The 25,334-nt window shown below is 31.0% G+C and overlaps 3 protein-coding genes across 3 annotated transcripts; 1 reads left to right on the forward strand and 2 right to left on the reverse strand.

The window, feature by feature from the left end:
• Window positions 1-3,684: 3,684 nt before the first annotated feature.
• Window positions 3,685-17,539, forward strand: LOC112786091 (uncharacterized). Its single transcript, XM_025829511.3, has 24 exons — window positions 3,685-3,932; window positions 5,908-6,041; window positions 6,346-6,430; window positions 6,545-6,598; window positions 6,901-6,992; window positions 7,086-7,189; window positions 7,291-7,360; window positions 7,764-8,169; window positions 8,391-8,717; window positions 8,941-9,144; window positions 9,337-9,432; window positions 9,524-9,584; window positions 9,684-9,811; window positions 10,004-10,250; window positions 10,423-10,523; window positions 10,630-10,754; window positions 10,877-11,000; window positions 11,081-11,139; window positions 15,545-15,641; window positions 15,824-16,013; window positions 16,103-16,210; window positions 16,442-16,569; window positions 17,081-17,140; window positions 17,233-17,539. Exons 1-24 carry the CDS (start codon window positions 3,888-3,890, stop codon window positions 17,335-17,337), a joined length of 3,150 nt encoding a protein of 1,049 aa, XP_025685296.1. The 5' UTR covers window positions 3,685-3,887; the 3' UTR covers window positions 17,338-17,539.
• On the reverse strand, window positions 11,144-13,337 carry LOC112786093 (serpin-ZX-like). The gene has a single exon (XM_025829513.3). The coding sequence runs from the start codon at window positions 12,641-12,643 to the stop codon at window positions 11,360-11,362; it is 1,284 nt and encodes a 427-aa protein (XP_025685298.1). The 5' UTR covers window positions 12,644-13,337; the 3' UTR covers window positions 11,144-11,359.
• Window positions 17,540-17,648: 109 nt separating the features above from the next.
• LOC112786092 (uncharacterized) lies at window positions 17,649-23,916 on the reverse strand. Its single transcript, XM_025829512.3, has 16 exons — window positions 23,553-23,916; window positions 22,733-23,150; window positions 22,340-22,562; window positions 21,824-22,072; window positions 21,472-21,607; window positions 21,262-21,363; window positions 21,102-21,184; window positions 20,882-20,979; window positions 19,963-20,094; window positions 19,723-19,829; window positions 18,669-19,026; window positions 18,522-18,575; window positions 18,345-18,434; window positions 18,181-18,267; window positions 17,999-18,061; window positions 17,649-17,910 (listed from the first exon to the last, which is right to left on the reverse strand). Exons 4-16 carry the CDS (start codon window positions 21,891-21,893, stop codon window positions 17,842-17,844), a joined length of 1,449 nt encoding a protein of 482 aa, XP_025685297.1. The 5' UTR covers window positions 21,894-22,072; window positions 22,340-22,562; window positions 22,733-23,150; window positions 23,553-23,916; the 3' UTR covers window positions 17,649-17,841.
• Between the last annotated feature and the right edge of the window lie 1,418 nt (window positions 23,917-25,334).

Here is a 25,334-nt window from a genome sequence, read left to right on the forward strand (position 1 = left end):
GCAAAATATAATGACATAAAAGTTGAAGTCATCATAAGGAATTACAGGTGTTAATAAAAAATTTGTAACAATTTTTATTATGGAATAAAAATTTAGCATCATATATATGTTTGGAATCTTTGAATATTTCAGATCTCACGTAACAAAACAGCTAAGAGGTGTGGTGATGTAGTTGGATCATGAGGCTCCATTTGGCTTCAGATAGCACCTTCCAATTTTGGATTTATTATTATTAATAATTTGTTTTTGTCCTCTTCTTATTATATCACTTTCTTTCCTTATATTATTCCAATATAAACACAGATCCTGTATTTAGGGGGGTTTTGGCTCATTTGTTATATTTTTCTAAACTAAATACCAAAATATATACAACTATTTAAGGTTATATTTTTTCAAAAAAATATTTGATAACTAAAAAAACTTAGCCAAAGTCAGCCAAAACTTACATTATTTTATATTTATTAATTATTATAATAATTAATAAATATTAAATAAAATAAATTTTAATTATTTTTTTTGTCTACTTAGTATTATTATTTTTTTTTTGTATTTTTTTCCTTCTTACCATTAGAGTTTAAGTATGATGACTAAGTAATTCCTCCTAAGTATTTTATAGAAGTATTTGATTCGTAGTTTAATGGCTCAATTACTCTAACATCCTTTATAATTTTAACAAAATTTTAATTAAATTTTTATATTTTAAGATTTTGTAATCAATATTTATATTAGATGATAAAATAATTTAATTAAATATTTTTTTAAACAATACATTTATTTAGAATATTTAATTTTGTACTTATATAGGATGGATTATAAAATATTATAAAAATAAATATTCTAAAATTATTGTGTATTTTCTTAAAAAATAACAATTAATAAGGATTTATTTGCAAATTTTTGTCTAATATCTAATATAAGGATCTAATTCACAAATTTTTAAAGAATGTAATTTAAAATTTGATGAAATTATAAACATTAACAAAATAATTAAAACAAACTATATTAACAAAAATATATTTTAATAATTTGGAAATTTTTTGGTCATGGCCACTTTGGGCTACGAATTCAGAAAGGCACAGACAAAACAAAAAAGTGTGACCTTCTTTGTGTAGTTACCATTGGGCCTTTTTGTTCAAGATCGTGGCCCACTTTTCTATTCATTGACCCATTGTGCTCCATTTTTCTAAATGGAAACATTCAAACACATGGCCCACGGCCCAAAAACAACACATGGCCAAAAAAGAAGAAACATTCAAACACATTTATGATGAGTAGCTGAAGCCTAATTGAGATAGCACATTAGTTGTATTCGGATTCGAACTTTAATAATGTCAAGTGGTGGATAAGAACTTTTAAAAATGTTGTGTGAGTTTGTGATGTAATATTTAAGATTGGGATTTGTTTAATCTATTTAAAATAACAAAAAAAAAAAAAACACATTCATGATGAGGTCAGAGTTCACAAGATTTTCGTGGCAGATAAGATATTTGATTGATATTATTTGTCATTGAAGTTGTAATAATTTCATGTACGTAAAAGAAGCAGGGTAAAGGTCACACCGCACTTGTTTTCACGTTCAAGTTTTAGAATTCAAAATAGTTCTAGCATTGGACCTTTTATAAAAGAGGAAACATTTCAAGTGTAGTGGGAGTACCGGTGCTCTAATTGTTTTAACTATTGATCTAAATTATAAAAAATATATATAATATATATTAATTAAAATCAACAGTTAAAATAATTGGTACACCGATACTTCCCGGCGCACTTAAAATATTTCCTATAAAAGAGACAACGTTACCTTATCTAATAAGGTATACAATTTGATGGGGGTAAATCTTTTTTCTATCAAATACCTTCTTTTTTTTTGTAACGGTTCCGCTACGTTACCAACAGCATATCTGCCAACTTCTGCCAACTCTTATTTATAATTGTGTTTCATGGAAGTGTGTTTATGGATGTGTCTAATAAAAATGCCTTTTTTATAGCTGTGTTTAATAAAAGTGTCTTTATAGATATATTTTCTGGATGTGTCTCTTTATATATGTATTTAAAATATATTAATTATTAGATACATCCACAAACACACTTTCATAAAACACAATTATAAATAAGAGTTGGCAAAAGTTGACAGATAATATGTTAGTATCCTATACTTTTCCTTTTTGTAATAACGTAGAAAGAGGCACATGTCAATCTGATAAATTGGTATATAATTGAAAAGTCTTTCGCTATACTAATATTTTCATAACTTTTAATAGTTAATTTTAATTATATATTATATATATTTTTTATAATTAAGATTAACGAATAAAATCAGTGAAATAGTAATATACTATACACTTTCATTTTTTTCAACGTTCTATACTTCTGTTGCTCGTTTCCATCGAAGATGCACATGCAAACGTGATGAAACCTCTTCAATAAAAAATATATATACCTAGTGGGATTGTTATTTAAGTAGACTAATTATCGACTAACCTAAATTGATTAACATAACTTAACATTAGGTAACATTAACGTCAATGGTACCAAACAATCCAAAAAGATAGTAATAAAATTTCCAAAAATAAAAGGGGGGTTGGGAGAAGAGAAAACGCAATTGGATGAAGCAAAGTCCTTTCGGTTGTGCCACGTATACGTAATAATAGTGTGGGCTCCACCATCCATGGTTTGGGTCCCACTATGCTATCAACAGCTGACACGTGTAGGATCTAATTTGTTCGAGGAAAACAGTAACACGTTCTAAAGAGTGAAGACAAAGTCAAAGTGAGTGAGTGAGTGAGTGAGTGAGATTAAACATTTTAACACTACACATAGTCAAGCATAAATGTCTTTTTGATAAATCTTATCCTATCCACTATAACTTAGATTTTCTATATTTTTCATTTTTGTAGATTTTGTTTTCTTCTAAAAATAAAAGGGGTCATTTGGAAAAGCCTAAACTAAATTTCAGCATATTTTTGGGCAATCATCTCAACAAATAGTATAGAACACTAGAAATAATTATATTGTTATGGAAAATTAATAATTGACTTAACTTATTTGTTGGTGGCTATTTATAATAAATAAATATTTGCTTGTAAAAATATATAATAATTTCTCTGTAACTCAATAAGTATAAGTTTTAGTAAATTGTAGTTTTAAAACGTAAATTATATTATATATATATTTTTAAATCCTAGTTTAAAATTATAATTTACATACACACGAAAAAATGAAATGTAATTATTTTTGTTTTAAGAAAATTACATAATATTGTATTTATTTAAATTTATTTGCATAAATCCCAAATTATAATTGTAAAATTATTCAGCTATTTTTTTAAATTTAGACATTTTTTTTTACAGTATCTCTCAACTCAACATGAAAAGGATTAATTTAAACAGAATCTGAGTTTAATTTAAGAATTTATCGTTAATCAATAAATGACCATGTATATAAAATGAGATACGAATCTTTAACACTTATATAAACAGATTAAGTAATTAGCCTTTAAACTAGACATTACTATTGTATTTAAATTGGCAGAATTTATATGTAATTAATTTTACGTGAAGTTAACAGTTAAAAATTATTAAATAATTTAATTAAATTATTATTTAATAACTCTTAATTAAACTTTACATGAAACTAACTGGCAGTCAATTTTCAACCGTTAAATTTGGTACCCAAAAGAAAAAGGATGAAATCTATTAACATCATTGTCATAAGTGAGAAGAATCTTTGGTTTAGTTGTGCTTTCTGTTCTTTGAAAAAGCATCGTATATATTTTCATCAATCACCTCTTCGTCACAACCAGATACTGCAAACTGCCACAAACTACGCACATTCCCCACTTCTTCTTCTTCTTCTTCTTCTTCAATATCCACTCTAAGATTATTTGAACAATGTTCGCCGTGAAGAAGCTCGTTGAAAAAGCCTCCATAAAGAAGGTCAGATCAATCACTATTCATTTCAATTCCATTCTCAATTCTTTCTTCCTCTTCTTCATTATTCATTCCTCAACTTCCTAGCTATACCTAAAATTACACTTCAATCTACTTCTTATTCTTAGCATCGATTCATTCCCCTTTAATTTCCTTCATCTGATTCTCAACTTAGATATTCGAGCTTCGATTATATATTATTTTACATGTAATCTGGATCTACCTTCAACCTTTTTTGTTTAATAGAAAAATGAAACATATCAATGACATTCTCAAAAAAAGGAAATATAGGTAAATAACTTTTAATCAGTTAATTTTAAATAACTTTAATTAATAAGTATGACTTTTGTATTTTTTTAAAATAAAATTTAAATTAATGACGACTAATTAATACAGAATATAATTTAAAAATATTTATTGATTTATTGATTTATTGTTGATTAGATTTTTATTGGTTATCTAACAGAATTGTATTTTATTTTGTTTTTAAGAAAAATTAATTTTGGTGTGAAATATGGCTCCTTAGTGTAGTTAGTAGTCTTCACAATATATTAGAATTTGAGCAGGTTGGATAATTTTATATGCTTTAATATTACGCCACTACACAAAAAAAAAAAAAAAGAAAAGAAATTTTAATATTATCTTGTATATGCTTATATAGGTGACTTTTAAAAGTAATTACTGTATGACGAAAACACTTGATTATAATGTGGTGTATATGATTAGATAATTGTTTAAAATATTTTAATTTATTATAATATCAAATTAATTTATGAATTTCATTTCTCTAGTATTTGATTAATTTAATAAACCAAATTTCATTTTCCGGACATTTTGTATTCTGTTTGAAGAACCGAATATAAATAGGAATTGCTTTAGAAAAATTCTTTTTAGTATATATTACAAAAAAATCATGCTGAATTGTTGACCAAATAGTGAAGATTGGAAAAAGATACGGTGTTATCCAACTTTGAGAACAGTGGTCGGTGGTATTTTTAATTAGAAGGTCTTTTGTGTGGACCCATTTTTCTAGCATTAATGTTTCTAATTCTATGAAACGTGTTGCTCACTTACTCTCCCCACCAGAATCCAAGGCCCTGGGATTCAGGGAACTAAACAAGTGTCCCAACAAGCAATGGAATTGGACTAAGATTTTAGTTTCATTTTTGTGAATTCAAAAATTTGGAGTCTCATATTGGCATATTCAATTAATCTATTTTGTGTCTATGAGATAGTGTTTGGTGATTAGAGGCTGGAATTGAATTTTAATTCTGAACTCAAAATTTTCCAGAAAGTGGAGACATTTGGAATTGAGACTAAAATTTTAATAATATTTTTTTAAAAGAATATTTTTATTTAATTTCTCAAATTTTAAATTTAATTCAATCTAATATATTTTATATCAAAATACAATATAGAAAGTCTCAGTTTCTCAGTCTCCAATTTCCATCCAAATGCAGCCTGATAGAACAAGTGTTATGCTACTTTAATCACAGAGACTTTAGTATAGTTGGTAGCTAGTTGAACTTCTTTAGTTATTTTACTCAAGAGTTTGATAGCTTAGAAAATTTATTATTAAAAGTTATGTAACATATTGTCATAATTATACTGAACTATAATGGTTGTTTTCTGCTAAATAAAAAATTCACTTGATATTTGGTAAAAATGTGGTGAGTTGTGGTGATTGTGATGGTAATATAGAAGTTGAAGTTCTTCACACAAGTGTTGGAAAATAGTATTGATAATTTGATAGGGAATGGTACTACAAGCTAACGATGATAGTTGAATAGTTCCTTACATGAATCTACTACTAAAGATGGTTGGCACAGTTAGTAAAGAACAAAGTTAGATTTCACAAGAATCTGAGTTCAATTTTTAGTACTAACATATAGAATCTTTACAATCTGTACCAACTATCTTTAGCTTACTTCAAACTTCAAACAAATAAAGACTTAACATTGCATTGCATTTATGGTTGCAGCCAGGAGGAAATTCCTCAGATGGATTAAAAGCAAGTGATGTGGATCCAAGGTTGTTATTTCATAATGGGGTGCCATCTGGTGCTGCAAACTTTGCTTTTGACAATACTCACATGATACTGGCCATTTCTACAAAGTAATTTCATTCATTCCCCTTGGCCCTTGCCTAATTCTAAGTCTTTTCAATAGTTTTGTCAATGAGTCTTTTGAGTGTATTTGAAGAATTTTCGTTCTTTCACGAGTAACTTTGTCGTCTTTCGTGGATAATTATTTTTACTTAACTGGTTTTGTGTTGTTGTACTCTTTCCTATGTGAAATGACTGAAATCTATCATGGAAATGGAATATTTGAACATGTTAAGTGTTATTAAATGAGATCCTTTTTTTGTCCTCATAAGCTTCAAGTCGAAACTGATTCTGTTGAGATTTATTTCCAAAAAGGGATGGTCGGATTAAACTATATGGTAAAGGTAATTCCCAAGGCCTACTTGAATCTAGTGAGCCATTGCCTAGCAAGTTCTTACAGGTGATGGCCCTTACTTTTCATGATCAAATTTCCCTATATATATAGTTATATACACATATAAGTATGCATTGTATTGTAACACTCACATTGACATTCACATTTGATATAATGCAGTTCATCCAGAACCAAGGCATTCTCATAAATGTTACTTCCAATAATCATATTGAGGCAAGTTAACTTTCTCTTACATTTATAACAATTTGTCTAGCTGCCTCTGCATTGCATTGTTGAGAATAACTTCTATGCATTGACATTGCAAAACAGTTTTACAGGTCAACTAATAGATAGCGAATCATCGTAGATAGTTATAATCGGTGGTCATATACCATGACTTGACACTTCCTTAAAATTTCTATTGGTTGACAATGTAAAACTCCTTTGCACTGATATTACATTACATTACAATGTTGAAAGCAAAAAATTAATGTGCTAGTAAGTTAATTGATTCTTCTAAGAAATATCATATTTAGGTTTGGGACATAGACAAGAAACTTTTGTCAGATGCTTACATTGTGAAGGAAGAAATCACTTCCTTTGCAGTCATACAACATAGCCTATATATGTAAGTAATAATATGCACAATTCATGCCAAACTATCAAAAATTATTTTTTGAGGGAGGTCCAAAATTTATCATATGCATTTTTCCATTGGCAGGTACATTGGATATTCTAATGGTAATATTTCAGTGTTGAAGATTGATCAAGAACCTTGGCATATGGTTCAAATGCAGTACACAATACCCCTCTCGGCTTCTTACGGTGAGAATTTGAGATACATTAGTATCTATTTTGTGTAGAATAGTTAATTAACATTGCTTCATTAATTATTTGAGCTTAAGTTCCTTAATCACATTATTTAGGAGATTCTGAAGTGCCTGATGATACTGTTGTGACACATATTCTGCCTCAACCAGCAGCTGAAAGTAAAAGGTGAAATTACTCTCAAGATTATCTCTAGATTTTCCACAAATTTCAATTAGGTCTCTATAATCTTAAAGTTTGTAATCAAGTCTCTATAAGTTATATAGAAGTTTGTAATTGGATCCCTAGTTCTAACATTTTGTGATCAAACCTACATAGTACATACCGAATGATACATTGCCATATAAAGTTTTCGCACATTATAAAGTTTTGTGATAATTCTTATGGACCTGGTTGAAAAATGTGTGTACAAAATATTGGAAATGAATTTGAAATGTTTAAGCTATAAGAAATTGATTGAAAACTTTTGTACTATTATACACTCGAGTGCATACAAAAGGACTTAATTTTGATACGATGACAGTATAAAAATTTCAGTCAATTCAAGTTTCTGTTTTTTGTTTCAATGCAGGGTTCTGATAATCTTTAGAAATGGCCAGATAATTTTGTGGGATATTAGAGAAAGCAAAACTGTTTTCAAAACTGGTGGAAACATGTCACAACCACTCCATAGTGAAACAAAGAAAGTTTCTTCTGCATGTTGGTCATGTCCTTTTGGAAGCAAAGTTGTTGTAGGCTACAACAATGGAGAGATCTTCATTTGGAGTATCCCTTCCCTAAACGTAGGAAGAGACAGTTCAGCATCAGCGCCGGATCATAATAGTACACAGAACACTCCTCTTCTTAAACTTAACTTGGGATACAAGTCAGAGAAAATTCCCATAGGATCAATGAAATGGATTTATGCTGAAGGAAAGGCTAGTAGATTATATGTCATGGGAGATTGTGATGATGCATCTTCTTTAAACTCATTGCAGGTATTCGCATATTTTTGCTGAAAATATGATCGGAATTGCTTGTTTTGTATCGGATTTGTGTGATACCGGATTCTTCAAAATACTTTCAGATGCTTCTAGGTTTATTTATTTAATTTTCATACTAACTTTTCAGAATTTCTATCCTAGATAAGTAAAAGTTCTATAGTAATTAACCTAGATAAAAATTCTTGAGATCATGGTTGAAACTTACTATGATGCAGGTAGTGTTATTGAATGATAACATAGAATCACGCACGATTAAGTTGGGCCTTCATTTGTCTGAAAGTTGTGTTGCCATGGAGCTCATATCAGCTTCTTCAAATGAACAAAGCAAGCACAGACAAGAATCTTTGATTCTGATTGGGAAATCAGGCCATATATATCAATATGATGATGGTTTGATTGAAAGATATCTGATACAAAGCCAATCCAAGTCCTCACCCTCACTTCCAAAGGAAGTGACTGTGAAATTACCATTTGCAGATTCAAGCATCACAACTTCAAAATTCATATCCAACACTACCAATATATTAAACATTGAAGAGGAGGTAATACATTAATAGGGGTTATGAATTTGGATTGTTTTTTACTTGACATAAGCAGCACGGACTCTCCATTAAGCTATCATAGTCTGCAAGAAATACTTGTATACTTATGAAGCACATTTAATGAGTGCTCCTGAAATTTAACCCATATATTCATTCTTTCTTGAAATTTACATCTTCTATGCTAATGTACTTGTTTGTGATTTTCTTTTCTATGGTGACATAGTATTATAGAGAGCTGATAAAAAATTATCCACCACTCATTACGGTCGAAACTAATCAAAAGGATGGGTCTACACTGAGTTCTGCCAAGTTTACTGGATTCTCAAAAGTTCAAAATCTGTACATAACTGGACACAGCAATGGAGCTCTAAACTTCTGGGATGCTTCATGTCCCCTTTTCATCCCAATTCTGCAGTTAAAGCAACAGGTAATATTTTTTTGTGGTTAAATTATCCTAGACGTTCCTATAGTTTCAATTAATTTTCAATTGGATCTTTATAGTTAGTTTAAAAGTTTGTAATCAAGTCCCCTCTTCCATGTTCATGATTTAGAACTTAGTAGTTAGCATAATTTCAGTCATAAGTTCTTTTCTTAATCTTTTTCCTTGATCTTAATGCAGAGTGAAAATGATTTTTCTTTAAGTGGCATACCCTTGACAGCATTATTTTTTGATAGCACATATCCTCTTCTTGTTTCTGGTGATCAGAGCGGAACGGTTAGATTTCTTCGATGATACATTGTGATCATTTTCTTAAATTTTCATCCTTTCCTAGTTATAATATGTTTTCCATAAACATGATTAACAGGTTCGCTTATTTAGATTCAAACCTGAACCATATACTACCAACAGCTTCATGTCTCTTACTGGTATGACATAGAATATAGAATTTTCTTTGTTATCAGAAAGCTAAAACTCTTAAATATTTTAATTAACAGCAACTTTCATTTCGATTCCTCTTTGTGCAGGCAGTTCAAAGAAAGGAACTGATCATATAATCCAGAGTGTGAAAGTTCTGAAGACTAATGGTGCTGTGCTTTCTATGAACATAAATCACAGTTCAACACATCTTGCAATTGGTTCTGATCAAGGACATGTGAGATTATACTTTATACCTTTTTATTTCAATATTGAAGATGTGTTTTTTGGTCATTGTCCGAAAGCATCCTTAGATATGAATTTGAGGTCAGATACCTGAGTTGTAAAGAAAATGTGTCAGTTTTGCATTTATATTAACCCTTATCATTTGTTTGGATTTTTTTAACTCCTTAACTGTTGTTTGTTACAGGTTTCAGTTTTTAGCATGGATGGACCAACATTGCTGTATCAGAAAAACATTGCTAGCGAAATATCCGCCGGCATTGTCGATCTACAGTTCCTAACATGCAGTCTGCAGGGTTTTGAGAAGAACATTCTAGCGGTCGGAACAAAGGACTCATCTATTTTTGCACTTGATACTGAAACTGGAAACACACTTGGCAATGGAAGTGTTCATCCAAAGAAGCCCTCTAGAGCTCTATTTATGCAGGTGTTGGGTAAGCCTATACAAAAGATAACATCATGATCAAATTTATCAAGAACTTGATGCAGATGCTTATTCTGTTTAGGATCAATATAGTTTAATAATATTGTTGAATGCTGATATTTATGAAGCAAATTATTAGAAAGATTGAGGTGATTATTATTTATTAATATCATTGTACACAGAGGGACAGGGTAACAGTGAGGATGCAACAACAAAGCAATCATATATTCTGCTTTGTTCTGAGAAGGCTTTGTATGTCTATTCATTAGTTCATGCTGTTCAGGTAATTTAATTCAATGCATGATGCCATAATAACAATCCAGAATAATATCTAACAAGAAAATTATTCGTTAGCCAATGCTTGCAACAATGCTTTTCTTGCATTGCAGGGAACAAAAAAGGTGCTCTATAAGAAGAAGTTTCATTCTTCTTCATGTTGCTGGGCATCAACATTTCACAGCAATAATGATATTGGCCTTATGCTCCTTTTCACCAATGGAAAAGTAGAATTAAGGTAATGAGAAGAGTATATATCACATATTATGACTAATTATTCATAATTTCTGGCTTGCACGTCAAGTATTTCGCCTTTTTAGCGAAATGTTTTATAACTAGACACACACTTCAAATATTTAGGTCTTTGCCGGAATTATCCTTGATTGTGGAGACTTCTATTAGAGGTTTCAACTATTCGCCTCCAAAACTTGGATCATTTTCTGACATCCAGATGTGTTGTTCATCAAGAGGAGATCTTGTTTTGGTATGGCCATATTCTTTTTACTTGTAAAAGCTTATACATTTGTTTGATTCAAGTAATTGACCCAAATTCCATTTTTACAGGTTAGTGGTGATCAAGAAATTCTTGTGTTCTCAACATTGGTCCAAAGCAAAATTTTCAGGTAATTTCTTAATAAACCACAAAACTACTTCCATATACGAGTATAAGACTGTGCTTAGAAGTTACAAGATACAACTCGGCTTTAATATTGTTAGAGTATAATGAGGATCAATTAGATCAATTAGCATTCACATCGAATCGTCTTCATATCATAAAGTTGGACCAATAACTCACCAGTAACCTAGTAACTTGAGGTTTTTGGTATATTGATAACCATGGCATTAACCGTAAAGAGGATTGAGCACTTGACCAACAAAAAGAACAGTTCCAGTAAATTGTTCTCTGATCAGAAACAAGAATGGATGGTCTGCAATAAAGTCAAAAGGAGGAGGAGGCTTCTCCCTCCTTGTTCTTCCTCTTCCTGCAGTGGTAGGTATTTGCAACCTTCCAGCTGCAACAGCTTTGGTCCCTTCTTCGTTCACTTCAATGATGCATTTCTGGATAATGTTGGAAATATACGCAGCTCTCTCCTCCACCATTTCAGTCAAAGCTCCTTCCATGAATGGTAACACCAAACCCATCTTCTTTAACATTGGAGAAGCCTCAACCATAAAAGATAGCCTAAATCTTGGGATCTTTAACACACCTAATCTTTTATAACCGTTCGGGAGCATGTTTTCAAGAGATTCAGATTCAGTACATACCTTTTGGACCAAAGCCGGCAAGCCGTTGATTTCATCAGGAAGAAAAATGTGCATGGTGTACATCCTTTTGGGGACATTTTCGCTGGCTTCCTTGTAATTAAGACTGAGGACCTTGAAATCTTGATAATGATGAGCATTGGCGTAATGTTGGTGACTTCCATCCATGAAGGGAACCTTCACTGAGCCACCACCATCCAAGAGATGAAAGTCACCATCCCGTGTATGTTTTTCTCTGAAGGTGCCACTGTCTCTCCATAATCCTTTGAAGTAGAGTGTGTTAGCCATGATCACGTCCTTCAATTCGATTGAATAAGGATCAATGATGTTGTTAACAACGCCTTTCGACTCCCTTTCAGCCCATGAGTTAATCTCCTTCGCTACTTCACCCTTGTTTGTGAAATCAAGTGAAGCCAAAGTGGGCTTGTAAGTATTCTCCAATACTTGTGAGAAGGAAGGCTTTAGAGTTAGGGTTTTGTCAACCCAAACACCATTTGCGAAAGAGAGGTGAGGTCCGCCGCTCGAAGAACGGTCCACAAGCACGGAGGACAAGAGCTGTGTTGCGACGGAGTTGAGATCGTTGATGGATTCTGATCGGAGGAACGAGAGGAGTTCGTCACAAACCGGGCCGTTGGACCCGGCGGCAACAATGCCAAGAAGGAGTTTGATGCACAAAGGAGAAAAGGCAACGTTCTTGTAACCGCTGCTTTCTTTCGAGAGTAGTAAGTGATTTGCAAGCCTAAATTCAGGAGTCATCACCGGAGCGGCCGTCGCTTTTTCACCGTCATTGGTGGTGGTGGTGGCGGCGTTCGGGGCAGATTTGGAGTGTGTTTCCATTTTGAATCCGGTACCAACGGGTATCATTTCCCAAGACAACTTTCTCTTCCAGACCTTTCAACCAATCGAAACCTTTTGCTAAAACTCTTATTAGTTTTTTGAAAAATCGTTTAGGATATGAAACTGGGAAAAAGATATTTTTTGTGGCACCTTATATATCCACAAAACTTAAGTGTATTCGTATTCATATTCTAAATCTTACAAAAACTGCTGGCTTTTTATCAGAAGATTTTGATTTGGTTCTTGATGCGGCAAGTAAAGGAAAACAATCTTTAATTGTTGGCACAAAAAATAAAGATGCGGATTTAATAGCAACGGCCGCAACAAGAGCTCAGTATCATCATGACATTATGTTAATAAAAAAATGGCTCGACAATCCAATTGGTATACGACAGAAACGAGATTTCATAAGTTTAGGTCCTTAAGAACATAACAAAAAACAGGCAGAATTCATAGTTTGCCAAAAAAAAATACTGCTATTTTGAAGAGATAGTTACCACACTTGGAAACCTATCTAGGTAGCATTAAATATATGACTGACTTACCCGATATTGTCAAAATCGTTGATCAATAAGAGGAGTATACTGCTCTTAGATCATCTCCAGTAGGGAACTCATCCCAGTTTCTGTTTATGGCCCACCTGTCATAAAAAGTAACTCCACATCAGCTTTTGCGTCATAAACAATAAATAGGAACTCAAAGCATCTCTCTCTTCTCCAGTAAGAGGAACTAACTTTAGTCCCTATTGTGGTCCCACTTAATTAATTAATTAAAATACTTAAAATTAATATAATTAATTTTTTTCAATAATATTATTTAAATTTTCATTATTAAAAGATATTAATATTAAATAAATTCATATATAATAATAATACACAATATATAATTCAACATTATACTAATTTATAATTTTGTGTTTACAACTGCTAATTTTAATAATATCATTAGCATTTTAAATTTTAAAAATAAAAATAACCAACTCAACTAAAAATTATTTTATAAGATATAAAAATTAAATTTATTTTTTAATGTAAGTAAATTTAATTAATTATAATTTAATATAATAATATAAATAATATTCAATATTAATTATAATATAAATAATTAATATAAATTATTAATTAAATAAAAACTTAATTATTTAATCTAATTAATTATTTAATTATTTCAGATTTTATATTATTATTTTTTTATATAACTTGCCAAATGGCAAGTTGTTATTGGTTAATTTGAGTCCCTACTTAGAGGGACTCCCTTACCTTGATCCTTGTGCGGGAACTCACTCCTTCTCTCCTCCAATGGTTAGAGTTCCTATATGTCAGAAAAAAGTCAAAGAGGAACTCACCATTGGAGATGCTCTAAGAGCACCTCCAATGGTGAGTTCCTCTTTGACTTTTTTCTGACATATAGGAACTCTAACCATTGGAGGAGAGAAGGAGTGAGTTCCCGCACAAGGATCAAGGTAAGGGAGTCCCTCTAAGTAGGGACTCAAATTAACCAATAACAACTTGCCATTTGGCAAGTTATTATAAAAAAATAATAATATAAAATATGAAATAATTAAATAATTAAATAATAATTAAATTAATAATAATTATAATAAAAATTATATTAAATAATTATTTTTTTATTTAATTAATAATTTATATTAATTATTTAAATAATAATTAATTAAATAATTAATTAGATTAAATAATTAAGTTTTTATTTAATTAATTATTTATATTATAATTAATATTGAATATTATTTATATTATTATATTAAATTATAATTAATTAAATTTACTTACATTAAAAAATAAATTTAATTTTTATACCTTATAAAATAATTTTTAGTTGAGTTGGTTATTTTTATTTTTAAAATTTAAAATGCTAATGATATTATTAAAATTAGCAGTTGTAAACACAAAACTATAAATTAGTATAATCTCGAATTATATATTGTGTATTATTATTATATATGAATTTATTTAATATTAATATCTTTTAATAATGAATTATTTTTAAATTTATAAATTTAAATAATATTATTGAAAAAAATTAATTATATTAATTTTAAGTATTTTAATTAATTAATTAAGTGGGACCACAACAGGGACTAAAGTTAGTTCCTCCTAATGGAGAAGAGAGAGATGCATATCACTTTGGGAATTCCAACAATTTGTTTAATTGATACAAATTGTAACCCCGATCTGGCGGATATTTCGATTCCAGCTAATGATGATACTATAGCTTCAATTTGGTTAATTCTTAACAAATTAGTATTTGCAATTTATGAAGTTGTTCTAGTTATATACGAAATTCTTAATTAATAATAAAATAAATTATTCTATTGAGAACTTTATAGATTTATAGAATCGGTTACTATAACTAATTTACCAAATCGCACAAATAACAAAAAATTCAAAAATATTAAGTGATTAGTCGATATTCAAAATAAAAGATTTAACAAACAATTGAAAAAATAGATGGTTGAATCAAAATAATTTCTTTCAAGTTCTATTTATTTTGAGGGCAATATGAATATACTATTATGTTCCGACAGCAGATTAAAAAGATTATATGAGCTATCTTCCATGGAAGTAGGTCAACATCTCTATTTTGTTAGAGTATAATTAAAATCAATTAGTATTATTTAGCATATCTGAATATTTATTATTGGATATTACGTCTTTATTATTTTAATTCTCTTAGCACAAATAAATACCATTTTATATTGTATCATTCCACACAACTTGAATGCATACAAACTTTTTCTCTACTATTCTCTCTTACCTCTCTAACAAATATATTATATAAAACTAGGAGAATATTTAACTTAAAATACTAAAGAAGATAGTATATATGAATATTTAACTTAAAATACTAATTTGAAGCATCCATGCATCTAAGTAATTCATTCTCACAAATTGCTTGACTTCATTCTAGGCTTTTGGATTTTGTCAGCACCATCTACAGCAAAGAAAGGATGACATCACAAGAAGAGCTTGTCCCTAGCCAAGCCATTCATAAGGAAAAGAAAAAGGTACACACAAACTTTATTAAACTTTGCAAACTCTCTGTTGGCCCAAAAGATTTACAGCAATGGATTGTGACAAACTACCATATTGAGTTAGATTTCATATCATATTCTCCTCACTTGATCCATTCTTAGCTGATATTATCTTTGGAAGTAATGGTGCTTGCTTTGCTCTTTGGCTTCCCTAGGGAATATTCAGTTCAGTTATCAAAGATCTCACCGGTGGTAAAGAAAAGCATGCCCCGATTGCGGAAACAGAAGATTCTAAAGAGAGTATCCAGGAACTCTCAGTGATCTTTTCGAATCCGAATTTTCCTTCTGAGACAGATAATAATGATAACCTGACTGCTGATGAAGATGATCTTGATCTAAATATAGGTATAAATACTTACATTATCTAAGGCATGAGTCTGTATTCATAGAATTTCTATATAAAATCTGAGATGTTCTTAATTGTTCTTGTATAGATGACATTGACATAGATGATCATGAAGAAAAACACAGAGAACAAAACAAATTGGGATTGGGAGCTCTTAACAAGAAGAAATTGGCTGGAAAGTTTCATGCTCTAAAAGGTTAGTGGGAAAATGACTCAATTGAGTTTTACTTTTTGTGAGTCAATTATTCTCTCATGTTCTTCAGTTGATTTTGGGAGAAGTGGGAAGTTTTAGGAACTACCAAACATAAATCACTTTACATCAAAATCAATTCTAACTAGCTAAGAACTTTTGCTTCGTAAGATATAAATGAAGACGATTAAACGCCGAACACTAGCTAAATTAGTTGAATTGAGCATCCAAATGCAGGTAAGTTGAAAGAGATGAAGGGAAACATTCACAAAACATCAGCAAAGGAAGATCAACAAGAAGAGCAAGCCGGAACAGTTGATCAAATTAAGAAAAAATATGGATTCTCTTCTTATTCTTGTTCCAATGTAAGTAATATATATCTTCCTGAGTATGCATCCTCTATCACTATCTATCATGCATGGAATCTCCATCATATAACAACCCATCTACTTATGGGAGCTTCTCAGTCACCATAGTTAGTTAATCTCACTAAACTTATTAATCAAGTAATCGTGGATTCGTAGGTCTAGCGACTACCATTTGAAAAAACTAACACAAACTTTTTGATCGATAATTAGACTCGGAAAATATTCGAGAACCAGAACTTTGTCACCAGAATGAGGTGACATTGTCCTTACTCCTTGGCCTTGCAACGAAAAAGTTGATCCCACCACTTGTTATCGAAGCAGCACCATAAATTCTGACAAAGATTCTTGTTATATTTTGTCTAATCATCGAGTACTTCTTGGCTAGACCCACCATATAGTAGTGAGAAAACTATGCTTTAGCACATAATTTGTACTTGAAGTTTTTAATAATCTCCTAAGGTGCATTAGAAACAAAAAATGATTCAAAAAAAAAAATCTGATAATGCAGGAAACAAGTGCTGCTAAACTGTCAGAAAGCAAGCTGCGTGACAACTTGAACAAACTTCAGGTAAAATATTTTGGTTTAACACAAAAAAATGCAGAACACAAAAAGAGAAGTATGTTCTTTATTTCTCACATTTCACTCTTATGATTTGGCAGGGCATTAATGTTAAAACTACAGAAATGCAAGACACAGCAAAGTCATTTTCATCATTGGCAAATCAAGTGCTCCGAACAGCAGAACAAGATAGACGAAGTTCATAAAAGGCACTGAACAAGTGGATTCAGTTTACCCGGTTTTTGTTGGGAAAAAAACTTGTATTTAAGTTTGTTTTATAGTTTTGTATATTCTCTTTAAAATTGTGATCCTTCCCTCACACAGATTTCTATTAGTTTCGGTTGTTATTCAGTCTTCAAATATTCACAAATAAATATACATGTAAAATAGCCGAGTTGATGAGAACAAGACCAAAATGAGCATTAAGAAATTGATCTAACAATCTTCCGAATAAGGTAAATTATTGGATTGATTCTTGAAACTTCAAACAAGCTAAGTAAAACATGAAAGAACCAAATTAAAATTTTAAAATCTATTAAGGTTAAAGACTTAAATTACAGGGTCACTATTTAAGAGTATAATATAACTGTAACACTCTTAATTATGAGAAAAATCACTAATCTAACAATACTCAATAACTGAAAATCCAAAGGATTATTCCAAAGTTTATCATGTACAAAATTAAATATTAATTAATTAGAAAAAAGAAACTAAGAAAGTAGTCCAAACAGAGATACTGCACTCACAACCTCTTGGAAATATCCCTTGCCTTTTCTCTCCTGAGACAAAATAAGGTTTAAGTATAAATTAGTTAATCAACATATTTTCATATATGGAGAAGATCATGGTGGAAAAAGAAAAAATCACCTCTGCAAATGTGCGCCTTTTATTCATAAGTTTGGTCTTCGATTTATCAATAATTGACTTTGTCTGAAAGATAGAATCATGAAATAATAAAGTAACACAAAAAATATATATATATGTAAATAAAAAGATGAGTTTAATAGTTATTTTTATTAATATGACGGTAAAAAAAAGTTTGACTATACCTGTTCTCGCTCTTTCTTTATTTGACTTTTTGTTAATAGTTCAGGATCTTTCCCTCGAGTACCAGGGAGATATACCCTTGTTTCAATCTGTTAGAAATGAAGTAAATTATTAGTAAATTCAAAAATTAAATTTATCCAAGAAAAACAAAACTCATTTTGCTAACCTTTTCAAAGGTAGGTTCATATAGGGTTGGAGTTTCTTCCTCTTCATAATAAGGTTCAAATGCAAATAATTCTTGAATGACTTCGTTTTCCTAATATAACAACGATAAAAAAAATCAAATACTTGATAATAAATAAGAGTTATTTATTAATTATGTAGTGATTTTTTAAAAGCTAACCATCAAATAATTTGAAAATTCTTCTTCTCCCAGAAAATTCTTGATGAATTTGAGCTATTCATAAAAGAGAAAAAAGTGTTAGAAATAAATCAAAATCAAGAACAAACTAGGACCAAGTAAACAATGAATAAATATTGTTTAATATACCTGTGTAATTGAAGACCATGATGTTAGAATTAATTTTTGTTCATAAAATGTTTCATAATATTTTGGACGTTTATCTTCCTTAAAGTACATTAAGACGTCCCAGTCGGTTCTAGCAGCATTGTTGAACATTTGTTTCAGAGGAGGTCCAGTTTTAGCTTCCATTGAAGTACTCTCTAGTTGCTTCAAAATGATGTTTTTAATGTATTTTCTTAATCCATCATAAGACTCTGATAATAATTCTTCAGTTTTAACAAAAAATCTGTCAACTTTATCATACTCAAATATCAAAGCTAATGCTTCACCAGCAGCAACGCAAGTTGCATCTTCTTTGAGTAATGTCAAGAACCAAGAAATTACCCTGCATCAAAAATCATTAATTAAAGCAAAGTTAAATTATGACAATTAAGATTGTATTGAGGATTTAATTTTCATGTATCGAAGAAGTAGGGTGGTTTATAGGCGAGGTCTGGTTTAAGTAGATTTAAACCCACTCCTAGAAAAGTATCAGGTCTATCTTGGCCCGACTCAAAAACAATTCGAAATAGATCGAATTAACTAGATGAATTCGATGTAAAATTAGTATATACAAATAAAATTTTACTTTAAAAATTAAATTGAATAAATTTTATATTATATTTATACAAAATAAATTATTTTAAAATAAAAATAATACCATATAATATAAAAAATATTAATTCAAATATAAAAGTATAATATGACATTATTAGTTTCACTTTAAAATATATATTTTTATAATAAAAAATAACTTCGGGACAGATCAAATTCAAAAATAACTTCAGATAAAAATGACAAACCCAAACCTGTCAAAATATATTTTGGATCTGGGTTGAGTTTCGTGCTAAGTCATTAGCATCCTTACAAAAAAGTTTATAATTTTACATAGAAATTCGATCATATATTATCACATTATAAAAAATGATTAACTTTTAAACTTATCCAATTATGTATTATCATATCTAAAAAAATTAATTTTTATATTTTCAATGCATCAAAATTAAAACTCTTATACAAAATAGAAAATTAATGGACTTACCCTTGCCAAGCGAAGATGATTTCCAACCTATATACTCTTGTAAGTAAAAACATCCAAGTATAAATTAATGTTGATAGAGTAGTAGCAGAGACTTGGTTTTTAAGTGCCTAAAAAAAAAAAAAGAAAGAAGAGAAAAGAAAAGCTTCCTAAGTAATAATAAATATATACAAAACAGATCATACTTCAATTAATAAAAATTTAACTAAAGATTTTTGAGTAAATAAAAATACGTGCACCAACCTTGGATTTAGGACAAATATATTCCCAAATCACTTGCATGGCTGCTTGAATTTCCACTGTATTGCTTGCACAGAAAAATGTGACTATGCCCAAACACTCTATAAGCGCAATAAAGCCACATGGTTCCAAAAGCTGCATAGAGATTAGGATTTTATTAAATTTCAAACATCTTTTCATATATTATATTTATTGGTTTATTTATTTATAATTTTTTTTAAATAAAATAAAAAAATATTATTTTTTCAACACAATATTTGAACTTTAATGTTTCAAATACTATTTTTTTTTAGAGCAAGTTCGCCACACCCCGTCGAACTCTATAAAAAATTATATTGTTCGTGTTATTTCCGGCCAATTTCACTTAAATTTTGTAAAATCCACATTTTTAATCCATATCATCGTCTCCAAAATAGTATATAGATCTTCAAACAGTATATAGGAGTACACAAAAATACAAAGACAACATAGATGGCTTCTTCAAGGATTTTTTTTTTAATTATAAATTTAAAAAAACAAGTCATATTTAACGATGACATCCATTATCGTCTTAAAAGATACACAGGTACACTAAAATAAGCCATATTTAACAATGATTTTTTTAATTATAAATTTATAAAATAAGTATTTCTCAAAAATAAAATACGACTTATTCTTGTATACTTTTGTGTACTCTCGTGTACTCTAGAGACGATGATAATTGTTACCATTGTTAACTTTTCAAACTCAATATGATATATTTGAAGTGAAGTTTGCCAGAGGTAACTTGCCCAAATACAAAAAAAAAAATCGTATTTGAAGAATTAAAGTTCAAAAATCGTATTTGAAAAAATAATAATTTTTTATTTTATTTTAGTGAAAAACTATTTATTTATTAATATTAACAACTTAAAAAACATTATGAAATTATATGTTAAAATACCTTGTTGGGAACTCGAAGCAGTTCAGTAACTAGAGAAGTTGTGTATCTGTATATTTCATCTGCATTCTCAGTCTCAACAACATATATTGCCAATAACCCTGAACTCATTTTTCATATAAATTAAAACATCAAATTAGGTCATAGTTATTGAGTAAGAAAAATAAAAGTCAATAAGCCTATTAAATATTATTATGATTGAGAAAAAGAGTTTAAGACGAACCAAGAGCTTGAGAAGCCAATTGTTTCTCTTTAGTCAAACCTTTTTTAAGGCAATTTAACATTTGGTCCAAGTAAGTGAGGAAGCTGTAAAAAAAGGCACTCATTAATAATTCAAATCTATTTAGGAAAATTGAACAAGAATTAATATTATATAGCCTTACTAGTTTTCCAAAATACTGTCTAGAACTTCTTCATTTTCTTCTTGATCTCCGTCGTGAAAGATTTTAATAAAAGCCGATAATCCTTCCTCTCTAACACAAGCCCTTCAATAATAAAAGGAAACAAAAATGTACAATAATAAATATAAAAAATAAACGTATCATATAAAATATTTTTTTTAAATAAAAAAGAAAAAGAAGAAAAAGCCATACTTTTTATTTTCTAATTTTTCCATGCGACAAGAGATGCGACGTGAGACAATTGTGGTTGGACCACGAGATATAAGAAGCTTAGGCCATGGTACCACACGAGTTTCTTCATCATCAATTTCATCGAATCTTTCTTTGCCTGTAAAATAACATTCCAATCAAGAATTAAACTAAAGTAATAACTCACACATTAACGCCAAAGAACTATAGTTTAAATAACATAGTCTTTCTATCTTCACCTAAAGATTTAGAGTTGGAAACTCTCTTAACTTTGAAAAACAACAAAAAAAACTCACAAATTAATAAAAGGATAAAATTCTGTAGAATTAGACCAAAACTGAGATGATATAATTACCTTTCTTTCCCTTTCCAATTTTTTTCGCAGCTTTCCTCGTCTGCACACTATCTCTCTTGATCCCCACCATCTCCACTTGAATGAAGACAGACAACACAAATTGATTGAAGTTGAAGATTTTTAATGCGACTTGTGTGTAACAACAATCGCTTTCTTCACACTCTGCACAATAAGACGTTGAAAACTTTCTTCTTCGAACGTCGCCGATTTAGCGCTGAGTAGGACGGCAATGGAAGTTTTCTTGCAACACTGAAGATGCGAGGTTGAAGAAGATTTTCAGAATTTCAAAACATGGCGGACAGCCGGGTATTATCTTAATATATATAGAGATAAAAAATTTAAAAATCACTACCTGAATCTTTTATTTATTTAAGATAAGATAAGATAAATAAATTAAAAATTCAAGCAGTGAGTTTTAGATTTTAAACAGAACAAAAAGATACGATATGATAAACACAGATTTTAGGTGAAATTAAAATTTTTCAAGTGATTTAATATTTTCACAATCTCCATTACCTCAAGTCAATGTCATTCTTGTCCCTTTAAACCGAACATCCTCCTCTTCCCCATCTCCAAAACAGTTTTCTTCACCATTATCTTCTTCCTCCTCGTCACTCATTCCCATCTCCTCCATCTTGTAAGCAAGCATGCTCTCCTCAAACAGTCACAACAGTTGACATCCCTTGCCTTCTCGTGCAAACCCCTCCTAATATAATACTCGGCCAACGAAGTCCACAACCTGCCAAACTCATCAGTGAACTTCCTAATTATGGCATCCTAGTGAGCAATTCACACAGCTCCAACCACAATCTATGCCTAGTCTTCCCCTTAATCGAGAAAAACGTGCCATCATTCAAAACCACAAGCAAGAATTCACCAAAAACTTGAGAAGGATCATACTTCAAGTACCTACGATAAACCCGAAGAGAAGTCTCTATGGGCACACCCTTCTGACTCACGAAAAGAGACCATCGATCGAAAGTTCTCCTGGTTCTTGTTAGAAGCTTCTGGTGGGTTAGGGTTTGGAGGTACATGATCCAGATTCAAGGCATCTTGTGCATAGTGACGAGAGCACGCTCGAAAGTGTTGTTGAGACTTGAGAGTGTCGTATTGGGAGGTTTCGAACGAGATCGAGGCGCTCGCGGAGGTAAGCGTGCCAGAGCTTGTAGGAACCTGGAAGGGCTTTGAGGGTTCTTGAAGGGAGATTCGGAACGAGCAATTAGGTATCGCCACCATAGCTTGAGGCTGAAAGGGTACAGGTCCTGAGATATTGACGATGATGAAGGCATCACGGTGGAGGAGTTTTCGGAAACGGAAGCTTATCAATCTAAGAACAGCAGTAGTGTCAGTGATAAAAAATAAAAAATTGCATAGTTTTTATTAAAATGAGTTTTACCATATACAATTTTAAGACTTAAATGTAATCCATCAGTGTTTGTTTGGATGCCATTAAGATTAACAAAGTTTTCAAAACAATTTTAACAAGGTCAACACAAAAATTAACAAGCTCAGCACAATAACAAGAGTTAATCAACCAAGAACAAGTTTATTTTCAAGCAGTGAGCATAACTAATCAACCAAGAACAAGCAAGGATGAACAGTGAATCAGTATCAATTTATCATCAAGCAGTAAGCCAGTAACAAAAATAATCAACTAAGAACAAGCAGTGAGCAAAGCCAATCAACCAAGAACAAAGCACTGAACAATTCTAGTGCATCCTGGCGTTACCTTCGGCGAGGGCAGGGAGCAGAGATTTGAGGGAGATCGACGGACGACAGGAAGCTGGCAACGAACACTGGCGAGCCGGCGACGAACACGATGGACGGACGACGAGCGAAGAGATGCGGAGCAGGACCTGGAGACACTGGTGTTGGGCGAGCGAGGGGAGGACCTTCGAGAACAACGAACCAGGAGGATTGGGGAACGACCACAACGAACCAGGCGGCGACGGTGAGATGAACGGCGGCGCTATGGAGGCTAGTGGTTTCTGCGTGACAGTGTGAGAGTGAAAGGGGAGAGACTAGTTTTTGGGTTTGAATTCAGAAACCCTTTTGATGAAATAGCAAAACGGCGTCGTTTAAAGGAACAGGTCGGTTTTCACTTTCAGAACCATCATCAATAAGCACTGGGGAAGCTAAGACCGAAAACAACAAGGGTAAAATGGGTACACCATATTGTTTCATGATGAGATTAAATTAAAAGTTTTTATTTCAATTAATTTAAAACTGTTGTAAAATAAATATAAAATAAAGAAGTATAAGTAGAAGATTCTAGTACTACAATTACTATTTCAATATAATAAAATGATTAATATATTTATTAATATTATATATAAAGAATAATAGAAAAGAGTATTTAAAATATTTGTAAAATAAAGGAAGAGAGAGAATTGTAGTAGAAATATAGAGAGAGAAGTATTGTAACATAAGGAAGAGAGAGAATAGTTTATTACTTGTTATATCTTTCGTTAGAGGCAAAGCCTCTATTTATATACATACATAAGGTTACTTTGTCAAACCTTATTAAATGAAATCTCTCTTAAAAACTTGAACTTTATGGAAAATGGGCATCCACATCCTTTGTACTTATCATAACACTCCCCCTTGAATGACCATTTAGGATTATTGCCTCATTAAAACCTTACTAAAGGAAAACCCTGTGGGAAAAACCTTAGTGAAGGAAAAAGAGTACAATATCCTTTGTGATGGGGACTGCCTCATTAAAAACCTTGTCAAGAAAAACCCAATGAAAAAAAAACCTGACTAAGGAAAAAAGAGTACAGTCTCCCCCTCTTGCCGACATCATTTAATGTCTCGAAATTGGCGCATCCCAATCTCATGTACCAATCTTTCAAAGGAGGATTTTAGGAGTGACTTTGTAAATAAATCTGCCAGATTGTCACTTGAGCGAATCTGTTGGACATCAATTGTCCCTTGATTTTGAAGATCATGAGTGAAGAAGAATTTGGGAGAGATATACTTTGTTCTATCACCTTTGATGTATCCGCCTTTAAGCTGAGCAATGCATGCTGTATTATCTTCAAACAGGACAGTTGGAGCTATCTTATGATCAATCAATCCACATTACGACAGAATATATTGAATCAGGCTTCTTAGCCAAAAACACTCGCGACTAGCTTCATGAATTGCTAGTATTTCAGCATGATTAGAGGAGGTTGCTGCTATCGTCTGTTTCGTGGACCTCCATGATATAGCTGTACCACCATATGTGAATAGGTATCCTGTTTGATATCTCCCTTTATGTGGATCAGACAAATATCCAGCATCTGCATAGCCAACTAATTGTGACTTGGATCCATAGGGATAAAACAATCCCATATCAACCGTTCCATGAAGATATCGAAAGATCTGTTTGATTCCACTCCAATGTCTTCTGGTTGGAGAGGAACTATATCTTGCTAGTAAATTCACAGCAAATGATATATCGGGTCGCGTATTATTAGCAAGATACATTAGCGCTCCAATGGCACTAAGATATGGTACTTCAGGA

This window comes from Arachis hypogaea, chromosome 20, assembly GCF_003086295.3.
Source record: "Arachis hypogaea cultivar Tifrunner chromosome 20, arahy.Tifrunner.gnm2.J5K5, whole genome shotgun sequence".
In the NCBI taxonomy this organism is placed as follows: Eukaryota; Viridiplantae; Streptophyta; class Magnoliopsida; order Fabales; family Fabaceae; genus Arachis; species Arachis hypogaea.